The sequence below is a fragment of the Neopsephotus bourkii genome, unplaced genomic scaffold (assembly GCF_033783945.1).
Source record: "Neopsephotus bourkii isolate Nb327-2 ecotype Australia unplaced genomic scaffold, CSIRO-AGI_Nbou_v1 NB_739, whole genome shotgun sequence".
NCBI lineage: Eukaryota > Metazoa > Chordata > Aves > Psittaciformes > Psittacidae > Neopsephotus > Neopsephotus bourkii.
Genome location: NW_026901237.1, coordinates 1,655,716 through 1,675,516, shown reverse-complemented (window position 1 = coordinate 1,675,516; position 19,801 = coordinate 1,655,716). Strand labels below are relative to the sequence as shown.

Below are 19,801 nucleotides of genomic sequence, written 5' to 3'. Positions count from 1 at the left end.
TAGTCCAGCTTTTAGGGGCTAAAATCAGTCTTTCCAAAGGTGAGCATCTTGAGAAGCTGCTTCAGAGTGTGCAGGAGAGGGAGCAGGCACAGGGGGCTGATGTGGACACCATCAAGTAGCAGGTAGAGGCAGCACAGCCCTTGTTTTGGGGACAACGAGAGCAAACTCTTGCCCAAGTCAGCACTACTGCTTTCCAGATAAGTGGCAGACATAGCTCCCTTTTGCACTATAAATGTGGTTGCTCCCAGGCATAGCTGGTATTTGTGGTTTGGTTTGGGTTTTCTTCTTTGCGTCACCATCCATTTTCCACAAAGTCACATCATGAGAAATGGTGAGAAAAATGTGATGTGTGTTTGTAGGAGCTGAAGGGTCTGCTTTATTTATTAATTTCTCATAACTTTTGAATTATTAAAATGCGTTTGGCAGAGATTAACTTTCCCTACTCAATATTTATTATTGTTTCATTTCTCTGGAAGTTGGAGCTACGAGAGCTTTGATAAACGGACTGAAAGGTTCTGTAGTTCCTCTATAGCTAATCTAAATATCCCCATATCCTTTGCTGAAAAGCTAATTTGTAATTTCCTATGGTAATGCTGCTTAGTGAGTTATAATGATACACCGGGGTCTGCTTTTCCTCCTGGTTCTCTGTTGAGGGAATAACGCTACCATTGGAAAATGGTGTGAAACCTGGAAACTGGCCATTAGTCCCTTAAATTTTTGGTCTAATGACAAAAATCCAGAAAGCATGTGGACCATATGGTCCATTTTCTTATGTCTAGGCTGGAAAGCATCCTTCTCCTGAGTTTAGTTTCTGCAGGAGGGATGGGAGTGGTGTCTGGAGCTGTGCCGGAGCCGGCACTGTGTACTGATGCCACGACCCATCTGCCCATGTGGGTTTGCATCTGTAAGCAGAGCCCGATAATGTGCAGAATCCCTGCTTCTGGAAACCTCTTCCACCACCCCAATTATAAACAAGTGTTATCAGTCTTCTGAATAATTGAAGAGGCTTTCTGTTGAATATTTAATTACAATAATATTTGGTTAGCGGGGGTTGTTGGTCTCCTTTTGTGCAGTTGAGAATTGCTGCAAGAAAACAACCTGTTAAAAGAAAATGTTGTTGTCTATGATCATTGATTTTTCTTTTTGTTTTTTCTTTTTTAAGCTAATCAGTTACTTCGTTGAAATTAGTTAATTAGCTCAGCTGCATTAAGGCTCTTTGGCATTTAAACTTGATGTTTCTAAATAATTATAGTTTTGCCTGCTAAGCCCACAACCCAGGGTGACCTAATTACTATTAAAGCATACGTGCTTTGGTCTGGCTTTAATAAGTTCCTGCTGGGAGCCCTGTGGTGAAAAATCAGAGGCAACAGTTCAAAGGGGAAGGGGCCCTGCGCTGAGCCCCGGCCAAGGAAGATGACTTTCCTTTGGCCTTGCTTCTTCCAATATAAACCTGTTAAGTTTGTTTTGGTGGGTTTTTTTTTTGGGGGGGGGATAGGGGTTACAGTATTTATTTATTTATTTATTTTAATTGGGAAATAGCCACGCCAAGTGATAGGCTCTTATTAATAAACCCTCAGGTATGCGCTTGTTGTGTAGTAAGAAACACAATATCTGGGGAGGCATCCAGTGGGTGTTACTGTTGTTCAAAGCTGATGAAGTGTTGATTTGTTATGCAAGGAGTAAAAGTGGAGGCTGGGAATAGGCTGCGGCTATCCTTTTAGCTTTTAGGCTCTTTTCTTCCATCCCACATAGGGGCTTTGTCATGATGTTAAAGGATTGTTTCATGATGTTTCCCCAGAAAGTCCTCCTTACATCCTGCCTGTCTCTCTGATGTACTGGTACTGTGTATGCTGCAACCCAGCAGCAGCAGGGCACCAAGTTCTGGATTATTCAAACCTAGCGAGCATCTTTCTTGGATTGCTTTGGATGTAGCTGGGTTTTGGTGTCTTTGCTTGGCTATATGTTCATGTTTTTGAGGGGAAGAGCAGCTCACCACACTGCCCTGGTGTTTGGCATCTCTGGATGTCTGCCATCTCCTGGGGAGCCTCTTCAGTCTTGCAAAGCCCAAGACCTGTTGCAGGTACCTGTCTTTGCATTCCTTTTCCTATTTTCTTTCCATTTGCAGAGCAGAAGAGGGGGACACTCGTTTTTGCCTGGCCCTGCATGCCAGTCCTGGGGCAGGGCAGGTCTTCCTCATTCTGGGCTTAACTCCAAATAGGGGGCTGCTCCTTGAGCTCCAAAACCTGGGAAAACAGGTGTGTGGTGTTGGCTTTTGAGCATGATACCAACCCCCCCTGTGCCCACTCCCTGTTGTGGGGTGCTGTGGGTGAGCTGGCAAGCAACACACAAAATGCATCTACGAGGCAAAGTGGAAGGGACCCAGGGCTGGTGTTGGTCTCCTTTCTCCTGGTGCTATAACCTATGCCATGGCTGTAGAGATGGAGGAAGGAATGGCAACAACAGAAGTTGTATGGAAGCTCTAAATTTTCTTTTCTTTTATTCTGTATGCCATTGGAGGCCAGGGATGTGCCTTTGATTACCAGAGGCCTCCACTCTCTTCAGCTGCTTCCTTAGCCGCAGGGTCAGAGCTGACTCATTATCATCCTCGACAGGGTCCTGTTGATATGAGGATAATTGCTTTTTGCTCAAAAGACATTAAATCACCATGGAAGAGGCGAAGGGGTGTGAATTACATCTTCCCCAGGAAAACCAGGAACCCAGCCGAAGAGTGGAAAAGGAAGCACTGCCCTTGGGAGGCACGAGAACACGGCTGGCTGCAGGGCATCTGCTCCACTCCCGTTGGGCAGACCCCTGTCCTCTGGCTGGGAGGAGCTGGGAGGGGGATAGACTCATGTACTGGGGACAAGCTGGGGCAGCTCAAAGAAATAGCTGGGTGCTGGCTTTGGTAGGTGGCTAGGCACCTTAATTTTATTGTTTTTCACCCAACACTTTCATATTTCTAAATGCTCAGGGAAGGAGATTGATGCACAGGGACAGACTATCACCTTTCCAGACATTTGAGATATACACACAGAGATATCATTCCCTTAGTCTATGGACCATCCCTGTAAAAGTCCAATGAGTTAATTTAATCCATGACTTTGGGCTCCATCTGTCGTAACTCCCTATTAAGGCAGGAAAGATGGTGTGTGGCATTGGGTTGTGTGCTGGAGCCAGTTCTGATTCCATCACCACTGCACTTTTCTGGTTTGAGTACCCACAGGGCATGTTGCTGGGGTTTGAGTAGTCACAGTGCTTGTTGCAAGGGTTTTAGTAGCTGCAGTGCTTGTCACAGGGATGGAAGTACCCACAGTGCTTGATGCTGGAGTCCCTTGAAATTTCCAGATGCCCAAGGAATAAGATAGACACACAGGAACAGAGCAGGAGCAAGATGCTCTCAGAGCACTCTGTGATGCATCAGCTCTGTTTTTCATATGAAACAAATATGTTCAATATATTCATATAACTATTGCTGTAATGATTTTTAAGCAGTGATGTTGGGTCTTTGCATCCTTTATTGAGTGCTGGCAATTAGAAGCATGACCTGGCTGCAAGTGAGCCTGAGATGCTGCGTGCCTCAGCCCTTAGGGTTTGGCTGAAGCTGTCCAGAAGCTTCATGCAAGTGAGTGGACTTCCTGGGGATGCATGGTCTTTGAGATCGAGTTACTGGTGAGGGTCTAAACTGCTTGAACCCATCAGGCTATTGACAGAGGCACTGTGAGGTCATATATAATGGTGCTATTGTGACCAGGTACAAGGCTGTAAAGGGGTAATTTCTGAATTAATAAAATACAGGAGGATCACCTCTATGCCTTGTTTCCTGGGGAGGGATGGTGTGGTTCCCTGAGCCATGTGCACTGCACCGGGTAGCCTCACTCTTCCTCAGTGAAATGGAGAGAAGCCTCAGCTGTGCAGGAACTAAAGGCACTGATGCCTTTAGTTTGGACCCAGTTTAGGTAGGACCTTCCCAAACTCTTCCATCATCTGGTGATGCCCCTCCAATGGATGCTGAAGCTGACCTTCCAGAGGGGAGGAGATTGAAGGAGGCTGGTGGGAGCTGTAAGGCTGAGAGCTAATTGTGTTCAGTGTCTTTATAAAAATCAGCTTTTATTATCCCTCCTTGCACTGTGCGTGGGTTATTACTGCAATGGCTGGCACCACTGCGCACATGCTGGAGTCCCCTGCACTGAAAGGCTTGCTCGAAAGCCTGCTGAAAGCTATAAAAAGACGCTCATTAACTTCAATGGGCTTTGGCTGAGGCTGGAGAAAATGGGCTTCTTTGAGAAGGATGCTGCTTAGAGCACCCTCCCGCTCTGCATTTGTGTGCCAGTGCTGGGGCTGATTGGGGATGGGGAAACCCTTGCTTTTCCACAATCTGGCTCCTAACTGTGAGGAAGTGGTCTGGTTGCCTTCAACCAGTGGGACCTACTGAGCAGCATCCCAGGGCTCCCTGCTAAAGGGGCTTGGGGGATGATGGGTGAGTACCTGCCTTCCCCTGTGCCCTGATAACCCCTGCGTTTTCTCATCCCATGCCAGGCATGGACCCTGCTGGGCTGGTATGCAACTCGGTCGCTCCCAAATGTGATCTCTTGTGTCAGCAGCCCAGCAGATTTTTGGAGGTGGCTTGTGCCAAGGCACGTTTTTATTTATTGCTTTAAAGCTTTGCAACGTTCAGGGGGAACTAGGATGTCTTTGAAACATTTAAAGTATTCCTAATAGGTTACCTTGAAAGCTTTCTTCAGTCTTGAATGAATCAAAGTGCAAATGTTTATAATGTGACACCCACACGGGCTGGGAGAGGAATTTTATTAAGGCAGGAGAGTCAGAAAACAATAATAATAAAACATGTTTTATGAAGTTGGTGAGAAACTTATAAACTAGGTGAAGTTTTGCAGCATATGAATTTGATACAGGCTGTAAATTTGAATTCCCAGGCTGGTCCTCAGGTCTTGCTCTTTATTACCTGAAATAACATTCTCCACTTTTAATAGCTGGCTGTGGCAAAGCAAATGCGGTTTTATTTCTCTAAATGATCTGCCATGCATGTCTTATAATCAAACTTTCACCTATCCTGAAGGCTTCAGCCCTTTCCTTGAGCAGCGCAGTGGCTGTTGCCAATTAGCGAATTACTGTTACTTGCTTTGCAGTGGCAGGGGGGACCTTGGAAATCCTCGTGTACATCCCCTGGTCTGGATTATTTAGCCTTTTACCAGCAGAACCCCCCTTACTGTCTGATAAGAGAGTTTTGCTAATACATCAGCAAAAGGGACTGAAAGATGCTCTTGATAAATCTGTGTGTTGCACTAACCCACTGTGCTTCCAGCTCATGGCACTGCTTGTTGGGTCTCTGTACTGTCTGTGCACACACCAGCAGATTATTCCTCTTCAAAAATATGTGATTACTAACAAAGCATTCTAGCTAATCACCAGATTATTCCCTTTCAAATGGGAAAGTAATTAGGGATGGCTTTTTAAATAGGCTTCCCACCCTTGGATCCGTTGGGATTAGCGTACGTGGGTGTGTAAATATTTAGTTTCCAAGGACTTTCTTATTTTTTTCCTCCCCTTCCTTGAAGAAACAGTGGTGATAAGCAATTGGAATGAGGCAGCAGCTATGGTTGGACACTTCTCCCAGTGTCCCTAACATAATTGACATTAAAGATGACCCACAAAGGAAAATTAAGTTTTGCTGGTGTGATGCACCAAGCCAGCTTTTAAAACAGGGTTTCCTCTGCTTGTCTTTGAAGTTGAAGAGTGTTTTGCCTTGGGATGCTGGGATGTGTGAGGTGATGGAGAGCAAGTACAACCCAGAGACTGTAAGAGCTATGGTTGAGTGTCATGGCCTTGGTTGAATCTTCTGCCTCCAGCTGCCTGCTAGTTTGGGGGAATTTTGGAGCTTGTTTCCATTCATGGAAGTATCTATCTCTTTAACATCCAAACAATTCAGACTTTTTTGCACCAAGGCGCTTGATGTTTGGATTCAAAACCATGTCTTGTTTTGAAACTTGATGCAGCATTTGCTATGTGTTTGTAAAACTGGGAAGGCGAATGAAAAAAAGCTGAAGTCAGAAGCAAAATACATAGATGCAAAAATGGTTTTAACAGAGTGATCTGGTGGAGTTGCAGTTAAAGTATCAGTTGAAACCAGTAATCGACACAACTCTTTTAGAAGTCTGCATTCCCTTGAGACCCCCAGAGCCTTTCCTAGAGCTGACACATACCCTAGCCAGGCCAGGAGAAGCCAGAACTTGTATTTCCCCATCCATCTAGCTAATAAATCCCAAGCCCTAGTGAGGCACCAGCAGAAAACCTGGCTCGGAAGAAAACCTGCACAGCCTTGAGGTTTTGGAGGTCAGGAGCAGCTATCAGTGTGCCTGCCCTGCTGCTGGGAGGTACCTACAAGGTACTTTTGGGGCATCAGTGCTTCAAATGCTCACGAACCCATCACTTCTTTTTCTGGCAGGGGTTATTTATTCTGGGCATTAACCCAGGGCTGCCTCTCGTGTGCCTTGGTCTTACTTTTAAAGATTGCATTTATGCTGTTCGGCTGTAATTGGCAACTTTTTGAGTTGTTGTTTGCCTGCCTCCATGCTGGAAAGCCTTCAGAGGTTGTTTAGGAGGCAAGGGGAGCTTGTAGATCTAGCGCTTTTGGTGGGTTTTTTTTTTCTTTTTGTTATTATATATTATTGTAATTAAAACATATTTTTAGCAGCTGAAACTCGAGCCCGTCTGGGTATTTATACAGCAAGATGTTTTGGATGAGGAATAGGCCAAGATACTCACGTGGTTGGGGCCAACGTGAAACAAAAGAATCCATTTATTATCCAGGCAGGAAATTTGTTCTTCGGGATGTTGTAGCTGCAGCCATAATGATTTCATTTCCTTTGGTTCACCCAGATTAATGGCTTGTGCTCTTTTGTTTGTGTGCCTGTGTTATTTCTGCAACACGACTTCCCCTCCTGCTCCGTGCTGGCGTGTGCGAACATGTGTGCAAGTGCCCTAGGCAAAGAGGGGGGGACACGGGGTCTCTTAGGCTGGGCTGCAGTGGGCTGGTTGTGTTTTTGGGGTAGGATAGTGGAAGAGAAGAGCAAAGCCTGTGGAATCACTTGGGGTGTCCTTCCTGGCAGTGTTAGATGTCCTGGTGCGCATGCGTCTCTGGGATCTTCTCCTCCTGCATCTCCTTCTGCATTCTCCTCCTGCTGTGGGCACTGGGGCAGTGAGGGATGTTTTCCAGTGAGGTTGTGATGGGATGGCAGAGGTGGAGACATTGAGACAAGCATGAGTGTTGTCCTTATGGAAGGAATGAGAGCAGCACATCTTTTCCATGTCTGTGCTCAGGGGTGTATGTAGGTGTTGTGTACTTGGGAAATCCAACCTTTGTGCTCTCCTAAAAACTGCATTGGGAAACAGCTCCTTTTCCTAGGGAGCCATGCTGATGTGCAGGGATGCAGGTGTCAGCTGCATGGCAATGGATGAGCTGCGCCTTCCTTGCCAGTGAGGTTGGCCTTTGATACTGAGCAGGTTCCAGCCCCTCATGGGGCTGCTGGCCATCTGGAAACTGGTAGCACTTACACTCCTCAATTAAAAACCCCACAGGCTTGTCTTTGTGGACACTACAAGATCAGCAGCAGCCTTAATTGCTCCCTTTTTTGCCTTCTGAGTGTTTGGCTTTCAAAAGTGATGTGACAGGCAAACAACGCCTTTGCATTGCTTCTGTCTGATCTGTCCTCATGGGTTTTGGCACAGAGCTTTTAATGTACTATGTGCAGCGCGACTGTGATCTTCTCTTCTATATTCATCTGGAATAACCTGGTGGGTTTGGAAACACCCATCTGTGATGAGGAGTCGAATGTGGTGCTGCCTAGGATCCATGACAGAGAAGGTTTGGTGACCATCTTGCTGCCTGTGCTCAGCTCTTCCTCCTTCCCTTCTGTAGGTGTTTCTGGTTTAAATCTGGGAAGGAAAGAGAGTTTCTGACACCTCTTCTGGAGGAAGTTTTCCTACAGGGATGTACCTTACTGAAGGAAGATGCTTTTGGCTATCAATGTGCATCTGCCATTGCTCCTGACATCCTTCCATCTTCTGGGTACTTGCTTTCAATGATCCCATCTTGCACTCTTGTTGCACCTTCGTGCTTTTGCTCTCCTGAGTTTTTGTGCCACGAGGGGCTGGAAAGAGTGAGCCCACCACCTGAAAGCTGCAGGGAAGAGGGATAGGAAGCTTCTGGTGCCCTGCTGAGCTGTGAGTGCTTTCTCCCCACCTGCCTGCCATCCCAAATTGCTTCTGTGTCACCCAGGTGACAGAGTTTGTGAAGATGTGACAGCTCCGTTGTGCAGAAGATGATGAACAGTAATGAGACCCAGAGCACAACGTGCACTTAAAGTGATTTATTTCAGTAAGGAAACTACAATCAGGGAGGATGGGTCAGCGTCATCAGGAGAAGAGGTTGATATGGAGATGAGCTTAGGGGGAACTTTATCATCAATGGTGCTGCTTTAAAAATGAGCAGAGCTGGCATTGTGTGAAATGGAGCTGTGCCGGTCATGCTGGGACCATCCCTTGCTCACAGCGGATCTTCGGTACCTCCCTGGGATCTGGCCTGTGACTGGAAGGCTCCTGGAGGTGGCTCAAGTGGACTTCTCCTTGCAACCCCATGCTGAAGTGTTTTGGTGAGGTGTCACCCGTGTGTTAAGTCATCTTTACCTGTGCACTTGGGAAGGAGACCATCCTGAGGTGTGTGTAGGGAAAACAATCCCCCAACCTTGCCTTGGCACTACTCCCGGCACACAGATGGCTGTCCTCATGCTAGAGCCTTCTCCCAGCTTGCACCCGTGCAGGCACTGGAGGCAGGGGATGCTGTGCAGGCCAGCAGCCAAGCAGTGCCTCCTGCCAGCATCCTTCTCTTCCTCCTTCCTTACCTCCCAGGGCTGGTGGGAGCTGTGAATGCGCAGCAGCTCGGTCAGCTGCAGCTTGCAGGAAAAGCTTGGCGTTAAGCTGTGTCCTAAGCAAAACCTTGGGATCTGAGGCTGACTTTCAGCAGTGCTCCTTTTTCCCCCTCTTCTCATAGAATACAGATCCTGGTGGGGAGAAACCCTGGGGACATAGGGCCTGGTGCTGGCACGGCCAGGAGCAGGAGAAGGCAGGCAGCAGTTTTCCCACTGCTCCTGGCACAGTTCAGGTTATGCACCAACAGCTTATGAAGAGGGGTCCTGCAGCCCCTGCAGTGCACCCCATTAATGAAGAACACCTTCTAAAGGGGCGACTGCAGTTGATTGTAGCTGTCAGTAGTTTTGGGCAAGGGTTTAACACAGCTCCACTGGCCTGTCAGTGCTGCTGTGGCACCTTGTGTGGATCTGTGTTTAGACACCTTGGCAAACACATTTTATTTACTCAATGGACCAGCTATCATTTGCATATGTACCTAAAGACAGCTCAGATTGATAGTAAAATTCTGGGGGACAGGATGGAGGATAGTTACAGATCCTGGCCGTTGGCTGTTTAGCCTAAATCAGAGTGGAGAAAAATAAAAAGACAGGAAAAAGATGAGTTCCAGGCAAACCTGTAAAGCCAAGGGATGGGTTTGCAGGACATTTTGGGAAGCAGCATTTGGTTGTGGGGCCAGAGCAAAAAAAACCTGTAAAGCCAAGGGATGGGTTTGCAGGACATTTTGGGAAGCAGCATTTGGTTGTGGGGTCTGCTCACAGGGTGCTGTGCCCTTTGCAATGGACCTGTTGGCTTTGCTACATCCCCTTTCCCTCCCTTTCCCATGTGTGTAGGTTTATGGTGGGGAGGACTGGGCAGGTGATGGGGCTGGCTTTCCACCAAGCGGGGATGCAGGGGAGCCTCCTCCACTCCCATTTGTGTCCCACCAGAGGCTTTCCCTTGCTGCCGGCAGCCCCCGTGGCAGAACAGATTTATTTCACTTTGCCTCTCATGCTCTTTGCCTCATTTGCACTCGTGAGATGACTCCATATGGTGCAAAAACTGTAGAGCTGATGCTCGGCACGGCGGCCGGTGCTGGGAGGGAGGTGGCGCGGGAGCCACTTCCCAAAAAGCTTTTGCAGCTTCTTCCATTTGAGGTTCAATATTTCCACCTCCTCCCCTCAATGCCTGTGCTACGCTGAGGCCAGAGCTGAGTTCCACATCTCCAGTGGCAGCCAGAGCAGCCCTGCATGTTTCCAGACGTGCTACCCTGCCTTAGCTCCTCTCCGCCCTCTGAGGCTCCCAGGGCACAATGTTCAGGATGCATCCTCATGTCAGCAGTACTGTTGCTATTGTTTGGTTATTATTTACACCTGAAAAATAATTGACTGGCCTCCCTGAAGGCTTTAGTACGTGTCGGATGCTGCATTAAAAAAATACAGGAGCAATCTGGCTGCCGTTATTCTATGCCGAGCTGTGCCAGCAAACTCATTGCATGCTTGCTTCACACTGGCTTGTCCAGAGTGGGATTTTTCTTTGCAAGCCTCTAATTTTTGTTTGGAAGGGGAGGAAACTGTTTTCTGGCTCGACCAAGCAGTCTGGCTTTGGCTGTTGGCAGTCAGGGTGTTTGTCGGGGTGAAAAGGGAGGTTATTCTCTCAGATTTTGGTGTCTGAAACACCCAGCCCCTGGCTGTGTTGGGAGGAGATGCGCATGGGCGAAGGGATGCCGTTCGCTAAGCTTCAGTCCCCCGATGGTGCTTGCTCGCCATCTGAGCAGTCTGTCATGTTCGTAGCTCATGCAGAATCCCTTTGACATTTTAAAATCAGATCTAGTAAATAGGAGCTGGACTATGCCAGGTGCATCTCTCGTCTTGAGGGCTCTTTACGGCTGGCATTTTAGATTTAAGGCTCTGCGAGGTGCATGTTCTTGTAGTGAGCGCGAAGCTTTTCTGGAGAACGTGGTCCAAGACTGTGACTCATCCTGAATCTCTAAAGAAGGGAAATGCAGGATAAATGTTTTGGGTTTTAGAGCTTTCCTCATAGGCAGTGCTATCCCACAGTAAGGCAAAATAAATCCAGCAGGGAAGCAGAGCTGCACGGAGAGGTCTGGTGCAGTAGTTCAGCAAAACATCATGCACCACCAGCACAGAGGCATTGCTGGAGTAGGTCTTGAAGACTGGCTTCATAGCCAAGCATGGTGCAGCTGTAAGACATGCATGAGCATGCTGCTGAGGAGATCCTCAGGCAATTCTACAGGTGAATGTCCTGTGTATCCACACATGAAGACTACGCATCTTTTTAATTTATGCTAGCATGTGTAATTACGGATGATATTGATGCTTGTGGTTGCTCTGTCTTCTTAGTTGACTAATTCTGTATTTAAAGGTTATCCTTTCCAAGGGAAATCCCAGTTTCACTGAACTCATTAGGCTTCAATAGTCCTTGTCTGTGAAATCTTAAATGTTGCTCTTATTTCCTTTTAGGGGGGTTCCTTGTCTTTTCATATAGCATGATGAAGATCAAGCTATCTCTTCCCAAGGGAAGAGCTCCTGGCAGAATATCCTTCTCATTGAGTGAGCTCGCTTGCTTCCATTCAACCTGCCTGGAGCACACCACGTGCAACCAATACTATACATGGCTCATGACCAAGTATTGAGCTACAGAGAAGTAACAGAAACACGAAGTTGCTGACATCACTACCGCATGTTTGGTTTATCCTTGCCATCCCTTAAGGTGCTGTGCTTCCCCTGGGATTTGTGACGGGTTGGGGGACTGGATCCTCCTCACGTGCTTGGCTGGTGAGATGGTTGTTCAAGTCAGCAGGTCTCTACCCAAGAGGTCCAGGATGCAAGGTGCTGTGCCCATCTGATGCTGAAGCCACCTGACTGTGACAAGGGATAGAGTGTCCTGCGGCATCTGACCTTCAGTCTTCATCTGCTTTGGCATGTGCTCCTGGGTGTGATAGTAGGGATGTCCCTTGGGATGTCCTGTTCTGTCCTGGTGGGCCAGAGCATTCATTAAAGTGCTCTCTTGGCCCTTGTTGCTGCTTGATTTTGAGTTGCCAAAAACATCTGCTCCCATCTGTAAATACTTAGGCATGGACTATGATGTGTGTGTGGATTTTGTATATCTGTGGCCTGTTTGCAATTATAAAAAGTCTGATATCATCAACTGACTTTTGTCACTTACAGGAGTAAATGAGCTCCTTTATATTTGGAAAACATTGGGTTACCTGTAACAAGCTGTCCTGAGAGTTTCCCCTAGCATCCAATATCTGGGTTTGAGCTTGGTGGATTAAAACTTGTTCCCAGTTTTTCTGAAGTAGGTTTACAATTAAGAAAACAAAAGGTATTGAAAGCCCTATCTTCTCTCTCTTATCTTTATATGTGATTTAGTCCCCTTTGTCTTTTTCTTTTTCCCTGTGATGTGTGCTCTTTTTGTTTTGGTAATTTGCTGTTGTTTCCTTCCCTCTTCCTTATCTCTCCCTCTGCAGTTCTCTCTCTTTTCCTCTCCATTCCTCTCCCCCTCCACCTCCCCCGTGTAATTTATTTGCAGGCAGGTTGTCTCTTTGATTTACTGTCTCTCTCCTTGGTAGGATTATGATTAATGGATTGTATGGCTTCAGCTGAGCTCATCCAACACCACGTACCCATGCTGGGTCAAGCCCCTTCCAAGTGTGAAAACCCAGGGGGGATGCTGGGGCTGGATCTCTTCTGCATGGTGTGCAGGGAAGAGTGAGTGTTGGTCAGTGGGACTTATGATCCAAACTTTACATCACCTCCTGAACTTTTTTAGCTGGTGTTAAGCATGGGCTTGGTGGAGGATCTTTCTCCTGTGCTTTGCTCTTGCCTGATATGCTGGGTTTGCTGTGTGTACGCATATACACTTCGAGAAATTTGAGCAGGTATTTTGCTGTCTGTTTTCAGGCACATTAACCAGTATATTTCAGTTTGCTATATCCTGATATGGGTAGTGTTTGCTGCTTGTAATTAGTGTTTCATCCTGCAGTCACAGCAGGCAGCGGCTTATTGATAAAGTTGTTATATAGTTGCTGAGCAAACACCCCCAAATCTGAGCTTCATTAAGTTATTGCCTGCCCTGCTGTGATGCATCTTCATTGCGTGCTGAAATCCATGCCATTGACAAGGGATCCCGGAGGAGGTCCAGGACTGTGTTGTGCAGCCACAGCTTAATGCATCCCATCACAAATTGACACAGCACACTCATCCTCAGCTGATATGTATATGTACATGTATATGTATACATTCTTTCTTTTTCCAACCAAAAGCAGGGCTTTTTCAACCACCACAGATCTTCTTTTTCTTTTTCCAACCAAAAGCAGGGCTTTTTCGGCCACCACAGATCTTCTTATGCTGGCTGGTGGCCATTGATGTCATGGTTGAGGTGTCTTTGCACAGCAGGCTCCTCTACCCCAAGAGGTTCATGTAGACCCCAGAGCATTGGTGGTTTCCTTTAAAACACAGGCAGAAGATGCTGGGTGTTGACTTGTTTTGTGGTTGTTTAGCACATCCTCCCCCTTCTCCACGGGTTCGTTATTCAGTGGGTAATCCTTCATAACGAACCCGCGGGAGATTGATAGGGAGAGCTCGTTATGCACTTCCAGAACAGTTTCAACATCGTTCTGTAGCAGCAAAATGCACCATTAAAGGCAGAGAGCTATGGGAATGATGGGATGTAATTAGTTGTTGCTGTAATATTTTTGATTGAAAGTATTTAGATACAGTAAGAGGCTCTTTCGGAAGCTGGTGCACTCAGAAACTGTTCAGAGCAGCAGCTCTTACCAAAGGAGAGAGGCTGATCCTGCTCTTACCTTGCCTACCTCTACAGCACTGTAATTAAACCATCTTGGAGATGTCATGGCATTCATGCAGTGTAGCTGCTGGCTCCTTTGTGGCATAAGGGGTGAGCAGTAGTGCTCCCTCCCAGTTAGGAGCAGGAACCAGATGGGGAGTCCTCCCGCCGAAGAGGCTTTTTGTGGGGTATGTGTGCCCACCACCTTGCTGCCTTGGTCCCCGTGGCAAAGCCACGCACATCACATGTTCATGCTTTTTCCCAGCTTAGTCCAAGCTCAGGATATATTGAAACTTTGCATGTGTGAACCTGGACCACGTTGTAGGATGTTGTAGTCAGAAGCAATGTCATGAGGAGCACCTGGAATTACTCAGGCAACCTCCTGGTGTGTGCTTGAACCCCTTCATCTATGGGAAATAGAATTTAATTCAGATTATTCCCCTGGCACCTGTGGGTCTTTCTTCCCATTGACATTGAGAGGTGTGATGTAGTCGTGAACATATAGTTAATGGTGATGAAAGCCATGGATGCAATCTGGGCTTGGCCTGAAGTCATGACAACCATGGGAAGGCAGAGCTTGCAGCATCATAGCAGTTAATACTATTTAGCACTAGTCTTTGTAATAAATCATCTTGGCTCTGTTTCTTTATAGTTCCCTTTTTCTGGTAATGTCACCAAACTTGGACAGAAGCTTCCCAAGCTGTGCGCTTGCCTTGGGCTGATTTTGCTGAAGCTCTTGGGAGAGAAAGAGGAGGTAGAAGGAAAGCTTGGCATTTATGAGTGTGAAATAAAGGGGAAAATATGGTGCTTTGCTTGTGGAAAAAACTCTTTTGCTTTTGTTCCCCTTCAGGAAGTCATGCTATGGGGCTGGGACTGCCCAGGGGACATGCCCTAGAGCTGGACCATGCAGTGAATCCATCAGTGATAGCTTTGTGCTGTAGCACATCAGGACAAGTTTCTGAAGATCCTACCCACAGAGCATCCTCTGTCCCTCTGGACCCTAGACTCGAGCCCTGCATGGCCACATGTGCTCTGCCTCTCCCTCAGTGCCTGCCCTCCTGTCTCCCTGTGAAGGTTCAGCTATCGACGTGCACTCCTCTGCTCCCCACGCATCTTGGGGGCTTATTTCCAGCAGCTGGCATCCTTTCCAAATCTCCTTCTACCCATCTGTTGTTACCAAGCCTTCTCTCCTTATTTTGCTTAATTTCTGTCTTTTTCCTCTTGGTTGTCTTAGACATGCCTGCATCTCTTTGCATATGCCCAAGCATTTGCTTTTGAGTGCCTTAGGCTGGTTCCTACCATTATGTTGCAGGAGCGAGAGCTGTTGCTTCTTGTTCTGAGAGACGGACCATGTTCCCAAGGCATCTATTGAGGAGTGCAGCACTCCTGGAAGTTTCTTCATGCCCCCCCTGGACAGATCTGTTGTTATACCTATTTCTGTCCAGATGACCATGCTGAAACAGGATCAAGTTGGGTTGGTCTCCTTTCTTCCCCTTCTCTCTGCCTGTAGCCAGGCCTTGCACCCTGCCAGGGAAAAGTCCCACCTTCTATGATGAGATTGGCAGGAGCCCTCTTTGCTGGAGAGGTCTGAAATACAGGCTTCAAGCTGGGGATTTCAGGAAATAAGTTTCACTTTGTTTTAGATAGTTCAGAAAGTTTTTTTCTGGAAGAGGCTTGAATCCTGTTGGGAAGGGTGGTTGGTGAGGTGGCATCAGCTCCTGCAGTGGATCCTGCGCTGCCCTGCTCCCCACCTGGCTACTCTTGCCCTGAGTAACTTGAACGATGCCACTCCTCCCTTTGCTTCTCTGAGATCCAGCTTATCCCACCACAGGCATCATCTCTGGCCACACCTCTCACTGGTTTGCACAGGAGGGTGAGGGGAGCCCGGGATGGCAGCAGGTCCTCCCTGCCTGGATTGCATGAGCGCTATCACAGATGGATGTGCTGCTCAGCAGTGAGGATGCTGGTGCATTCTAATTGCTGGCATCTTTACTTGTTATGAGTGTAATTGTGAGTAGACGTTTGTTTTTGTATTGATAATTAGGGACTGGAACAGATGGTGAAGGCTTAGTTTAAAGTAATGCGTCCATTAAAGAAAATCTACTGTATACAGCTGAAGATTCTTCACTCTGAGAGCTCAGCTCTTGGTAGCAGAGCTTGTCTTCTCCCTAATGAGGACTTCAGCCATTATAGCCTGGTCAGCTGCCTTCAGTGGAGGCTCAGGTCCTGAAGACTTCTGTGAGTGAATTGTATTGAGCTCCCTCCTGAGCAGAGCAACCCCTGGGCATCTGCTCTGCACATGTGTGTGAAAGGAGTGGCTGGAGTAGCTGTACCTTGAGCAGGCAAGGGGAGGGCAGTGCCTTACCTGCATTTGCCCATTGGGCACTGAGCCTGCCTGCTGGCACAATGGAGCTGCTGGGATTGTCTGATGCAAGTGAACAGGCAGCCGGGGATTCACACGGTGTGGCTAACGGTGTCGTGATAGATGTAGGTGGCATGGGGAGATGATAGCGTTTATACCCAGTGCCAAATAACAAGGACTAGTCCTCACAGAAGGATGAGGCAAGCAAGAGGAGAGGTGCAAGGTGTCTGTGTGGCTTTTCCACTGGTTAATGCCACTCAGGCAGTGGTCTGCAGTAATCCCCTTGCTAGCAGGCAAAGGGATCTCACTTCCAACCCCTGCTTTGCCTGGTCCCAAGGGCTGGATGCCTGGGGGAAGTGACCCCTGTGTCCGCACACTGGTAGTGATATTTTGCAGCCCAGAGACAGAGATGTGGGTGCTGAGAGCCTCATCTTGTCCCCCATTGCTTTGCGAGGAACTGGAGCAAGAGACAACCTCCCCAGTGCTGAAGGAGGGTGCTCAGCAGCCTTAGCCCTAAGTGGCCTGGCCATAAACGTCCCTGTGGGGTTTCCCCTGGCGTCACGGGGTTACTTGAACCTCCCAGAAAATGAAGTAAAAGCCAAGATTTCCTCCAAGAGGAAGCAGCGGAGGTCAATGGGAAATTGCTCAGCCGAGTCCTTCTGGTGCCAGTGCCTCTGCAGTCACGGGGTTAGGGTGAGCTCAGCAGGAATTTGAGCTGAAATTTAAACCAGTTTATGTAAAAAGACCCAACAAACCAACCAAACCACTTTACCAGGTTATGGATCTTCTTGTATGTGGCAGCGCGTCAGGGCAGGATCTGAGCAAGAGGTGGTCTGTAGAGGGTCAAGCTTTTAGCAGTGGCTCTCAGCCCTCTTTTTCCTTGGGTGTGCAAATTGCTTTAGAAACACAAAGCTGTTGAAGTGCGAGTTGTGCATCAGTGTGGAAACCTCGTGAGTGCAACCTCCCTGGCCACAGCCACACAGTCCCTTGGGACTCCAGCAACCTCCAAACGAAAGCTTCTCTGTGTTTCAATTGATTAGTTTATTTAATTAGTTATTTTGAAGTCTCCTGTTTAGTGATCATTGCTGCTGTGCCTCCCTGCTTTCTTTCCAAAAGAGCCTTTGGGGAGGAACTGGAGCTAAGGGGTGAGATCTGCTGGGTGGGATCCTGGTGGATGCCACCTCAGAGCAGCGCTGGTCTTCGCGTGCTACTGCCCCGCACAGCAGCTGTATTTTATCAGAAGTACATTCCTCTGTCATCATCCCACCCCCCAAAAAATTCCATCCCAATGACTTGGGGAAGGAAGCTGTAAGCGTGTGGAACAGGAAGGGAGATGATGGAGTGAGAATACTGCCTGAACAAACCCTTCCTTGCAAGAAGTGCCTTTCCTGTAACTGTGTCCTTACTTACCATGGGGTGGGTGAGCTGGGTCCCAGCCCAGCCACGCTCCCTGCATCACCCTGGATTCTGCTGCCTCAGTTTCCTGTGCATGGCACGAGGATACTGCATTTGCTGTGGGGAAAAGCAGCGATCATTTTAGGGGGTCTCAGAGCATCCCTCCCTGCATAACCCTGCTGGGAGGGGGGACTGTGAGATGTTTGCACGGCCTTTTGCTCTGCCTTTGCTTCCATTTATGCATGGGCACATCTGCCTGCTATTTGAAGGGCCATGTGAGCATTAAATGACAACTTAATGATGTGTGGGGCTGCTTGCAAGGGATGGAAGGCTTGGTGGTGAGCAGAAACTTCCTGGAAGGCTGGAGCCCCTGGTCCTGAGGAGTTGGAGCTGGGATCGTATTATCTGGCTTCTGCCAAACAGAAAAGGCCTGAAACTGCATAGAGTAACATGCTGTGATAGCATGAAGGCCACCACGCTTTTGTGTACCCTGTAGGGGTGAATGGGTGGGTGCTATGGGCTTTGAAGGCCCCCTGGCAGTGCCACAGCAGCATCCTGGGATTGGTTAGGGGCCCAGAAGCCTTGCATGCTCCCGAGCACCCTTTCATTCCCTCTTTGGGGCTGTTGCCTTGCTCTCCCTCCATCCACGTCTATGCTTACCTCTGGAAGCCAGGCTGGGCCAGCAGCTCCAGCAGGGATTTTGTTAGAGCATTTATCAGCTGTAGCAGGGTGGGGAGTTCCTGGTCACGCTTCTCTGGCTTCCCATCCCAGAGCAGCCAGCAAAGGGAGGGGTGGGAAGATTAATAGGAGTCTCATTTCCCTCATGCAATTGCTGGAGCAGGCGTGGAGAGATTAAAAGCAGCGGTCCGGCGGCAGTTCATGTTCCTGGGCTGATTTTTATTTCCTGACCTTTATTTCTGTGGTTGCACCCATTTTCCTGGCACTGTAAAGCTGCCATGAATACCTGGGAAAGGGGAACGACGGGGGGTGCTCGGCTGTGCCAGCATCTCCTCCTCCTGCTTGTTTGAGACACAAGAACTGAGGAAATGAATCTGCATGTCTGCTTGCTGCAAACAAATAAATAAAACCTGGAGCATTTTCCCCATCTGTTTCTATATGTTGTTGCTCTCGCTATTATTCTTGCTGTGTTTTGTTGGGTTTTATTTTTAAAGACTGAAAGTAGGGATATGTCAGCTGTATTACAGCTTCCAAACATTTCCCACCAAATTCAGCATCAGAAGACCCCCAGCAGACTAAACCGGCTCAAGCAGTGTGATTTTTATTTGCTTATATGAAATCACTCTGACAAATAACAACTGTGTGCCAGGGCAACTCAGGGCACCAGACAGATGCAGTGCATAAAAGGGGATGTCTGGTGTTGTGGGGCGAAGCAAGTAGCTGTGAACAAGTTGAATGGGACCCACTTGAAAAGCCCATATGGAGGTTCTGGAGGAGAGGGTGGGCTCTGCCTGTGGTAGGAGTCTTTCCCCCTGTCTGCTGCTGCTTCCAAGGAGTTAATGCAAACTCACGGGCCTAGATGGGGTTTTGTATGTGTGTGTAATGACTCCATGAAATGCAGCATCCTTCTTAGTTTTTAAGTAGTTTTATTTGGTAACACTGTTGGGAGGGTCAGAGATGGTAGCATGGGCTTGGTTCAGGCTGAGACTCTGCAAAGAGGCTTGTCCTGCACCATTTGCTCTGGAGTGAAGCTGTTCATTAGATGTATTAGGGCACCTGCTGCTTTATTTCTGAGCAGCTCCAAGGGTCAGATGCATGTTCTTTGAATCCAGACAAATGTTTTTCTGTGGCTCCAAGCTCATAATGTCATCAAAAACTTCAGGAGTGAATAGTTTGCTTTCCTTTTCTTGTGTTTCCTCAGAAACTTTGATGGATACACGGACAGCGACGGCCGAGCTGGGCTGGACCGCCAACCCGCCTTCAGGGGTAAGTGTTGCTTGTCCAGCTGATCCTTACATGAACTCATGGTGTTCTTATGGGCTATTTAACTTAAAATGCAGGTGGGGAACTCAAGAAGTTGTGGTGGGAACAGTGGTGCTCCATTGGGCTAGTATGGGACATCTGTGCCAAGCTGCATGGCTGGTCTGGGGCTGAGCATCCCTTCCCTGAACCAATCTTGGGGGTTCAGCAAAGGTGGTCTCTATCTGCTTGCTTTCTCCTCCCCTGCCTGTCTTCTTCCCAGGTGAAGGGTCCATCCCCATCACCACTCTCCATCCCTCTGCTCACGCCTTCCCTCTCCCTGTGCCAAAAGGCTTGTAATTAGGAAACATTAGTAGGCTCAAAACAGCTTTC

At 48.0% G+C, this 19,801-nt stretch overlaps 1 protein-coding gene across 3 annotated transcripts in view; it reads left to right on the top strand.

Annotated features, from left to right (window-relative positions):
* Positions 1-19,801, top strand: part of EPHB1 (EPH receptor B1) — a 77,721-nt gene that overhangs the window by 5,066 nt on the left and 52,854 nt on the right. For 2 of the 3 annotated variants that reach the window (XM_061354448.1, XM_061354449.1), the window contains exon 2: positions 19,371-19,435. In XM_061354448.1, the coding sequence (XP_061210432.1) occupies positions 19,371-19,435 (65 nt within the window). Of the gene's footprint in view, positions 1-1,345; positions 1,453-19,370; positions 19,436-19,801 lie in introns of those variants that run through there. The other variant, XM_061354450.1, reaches the window with a different exon arrangement.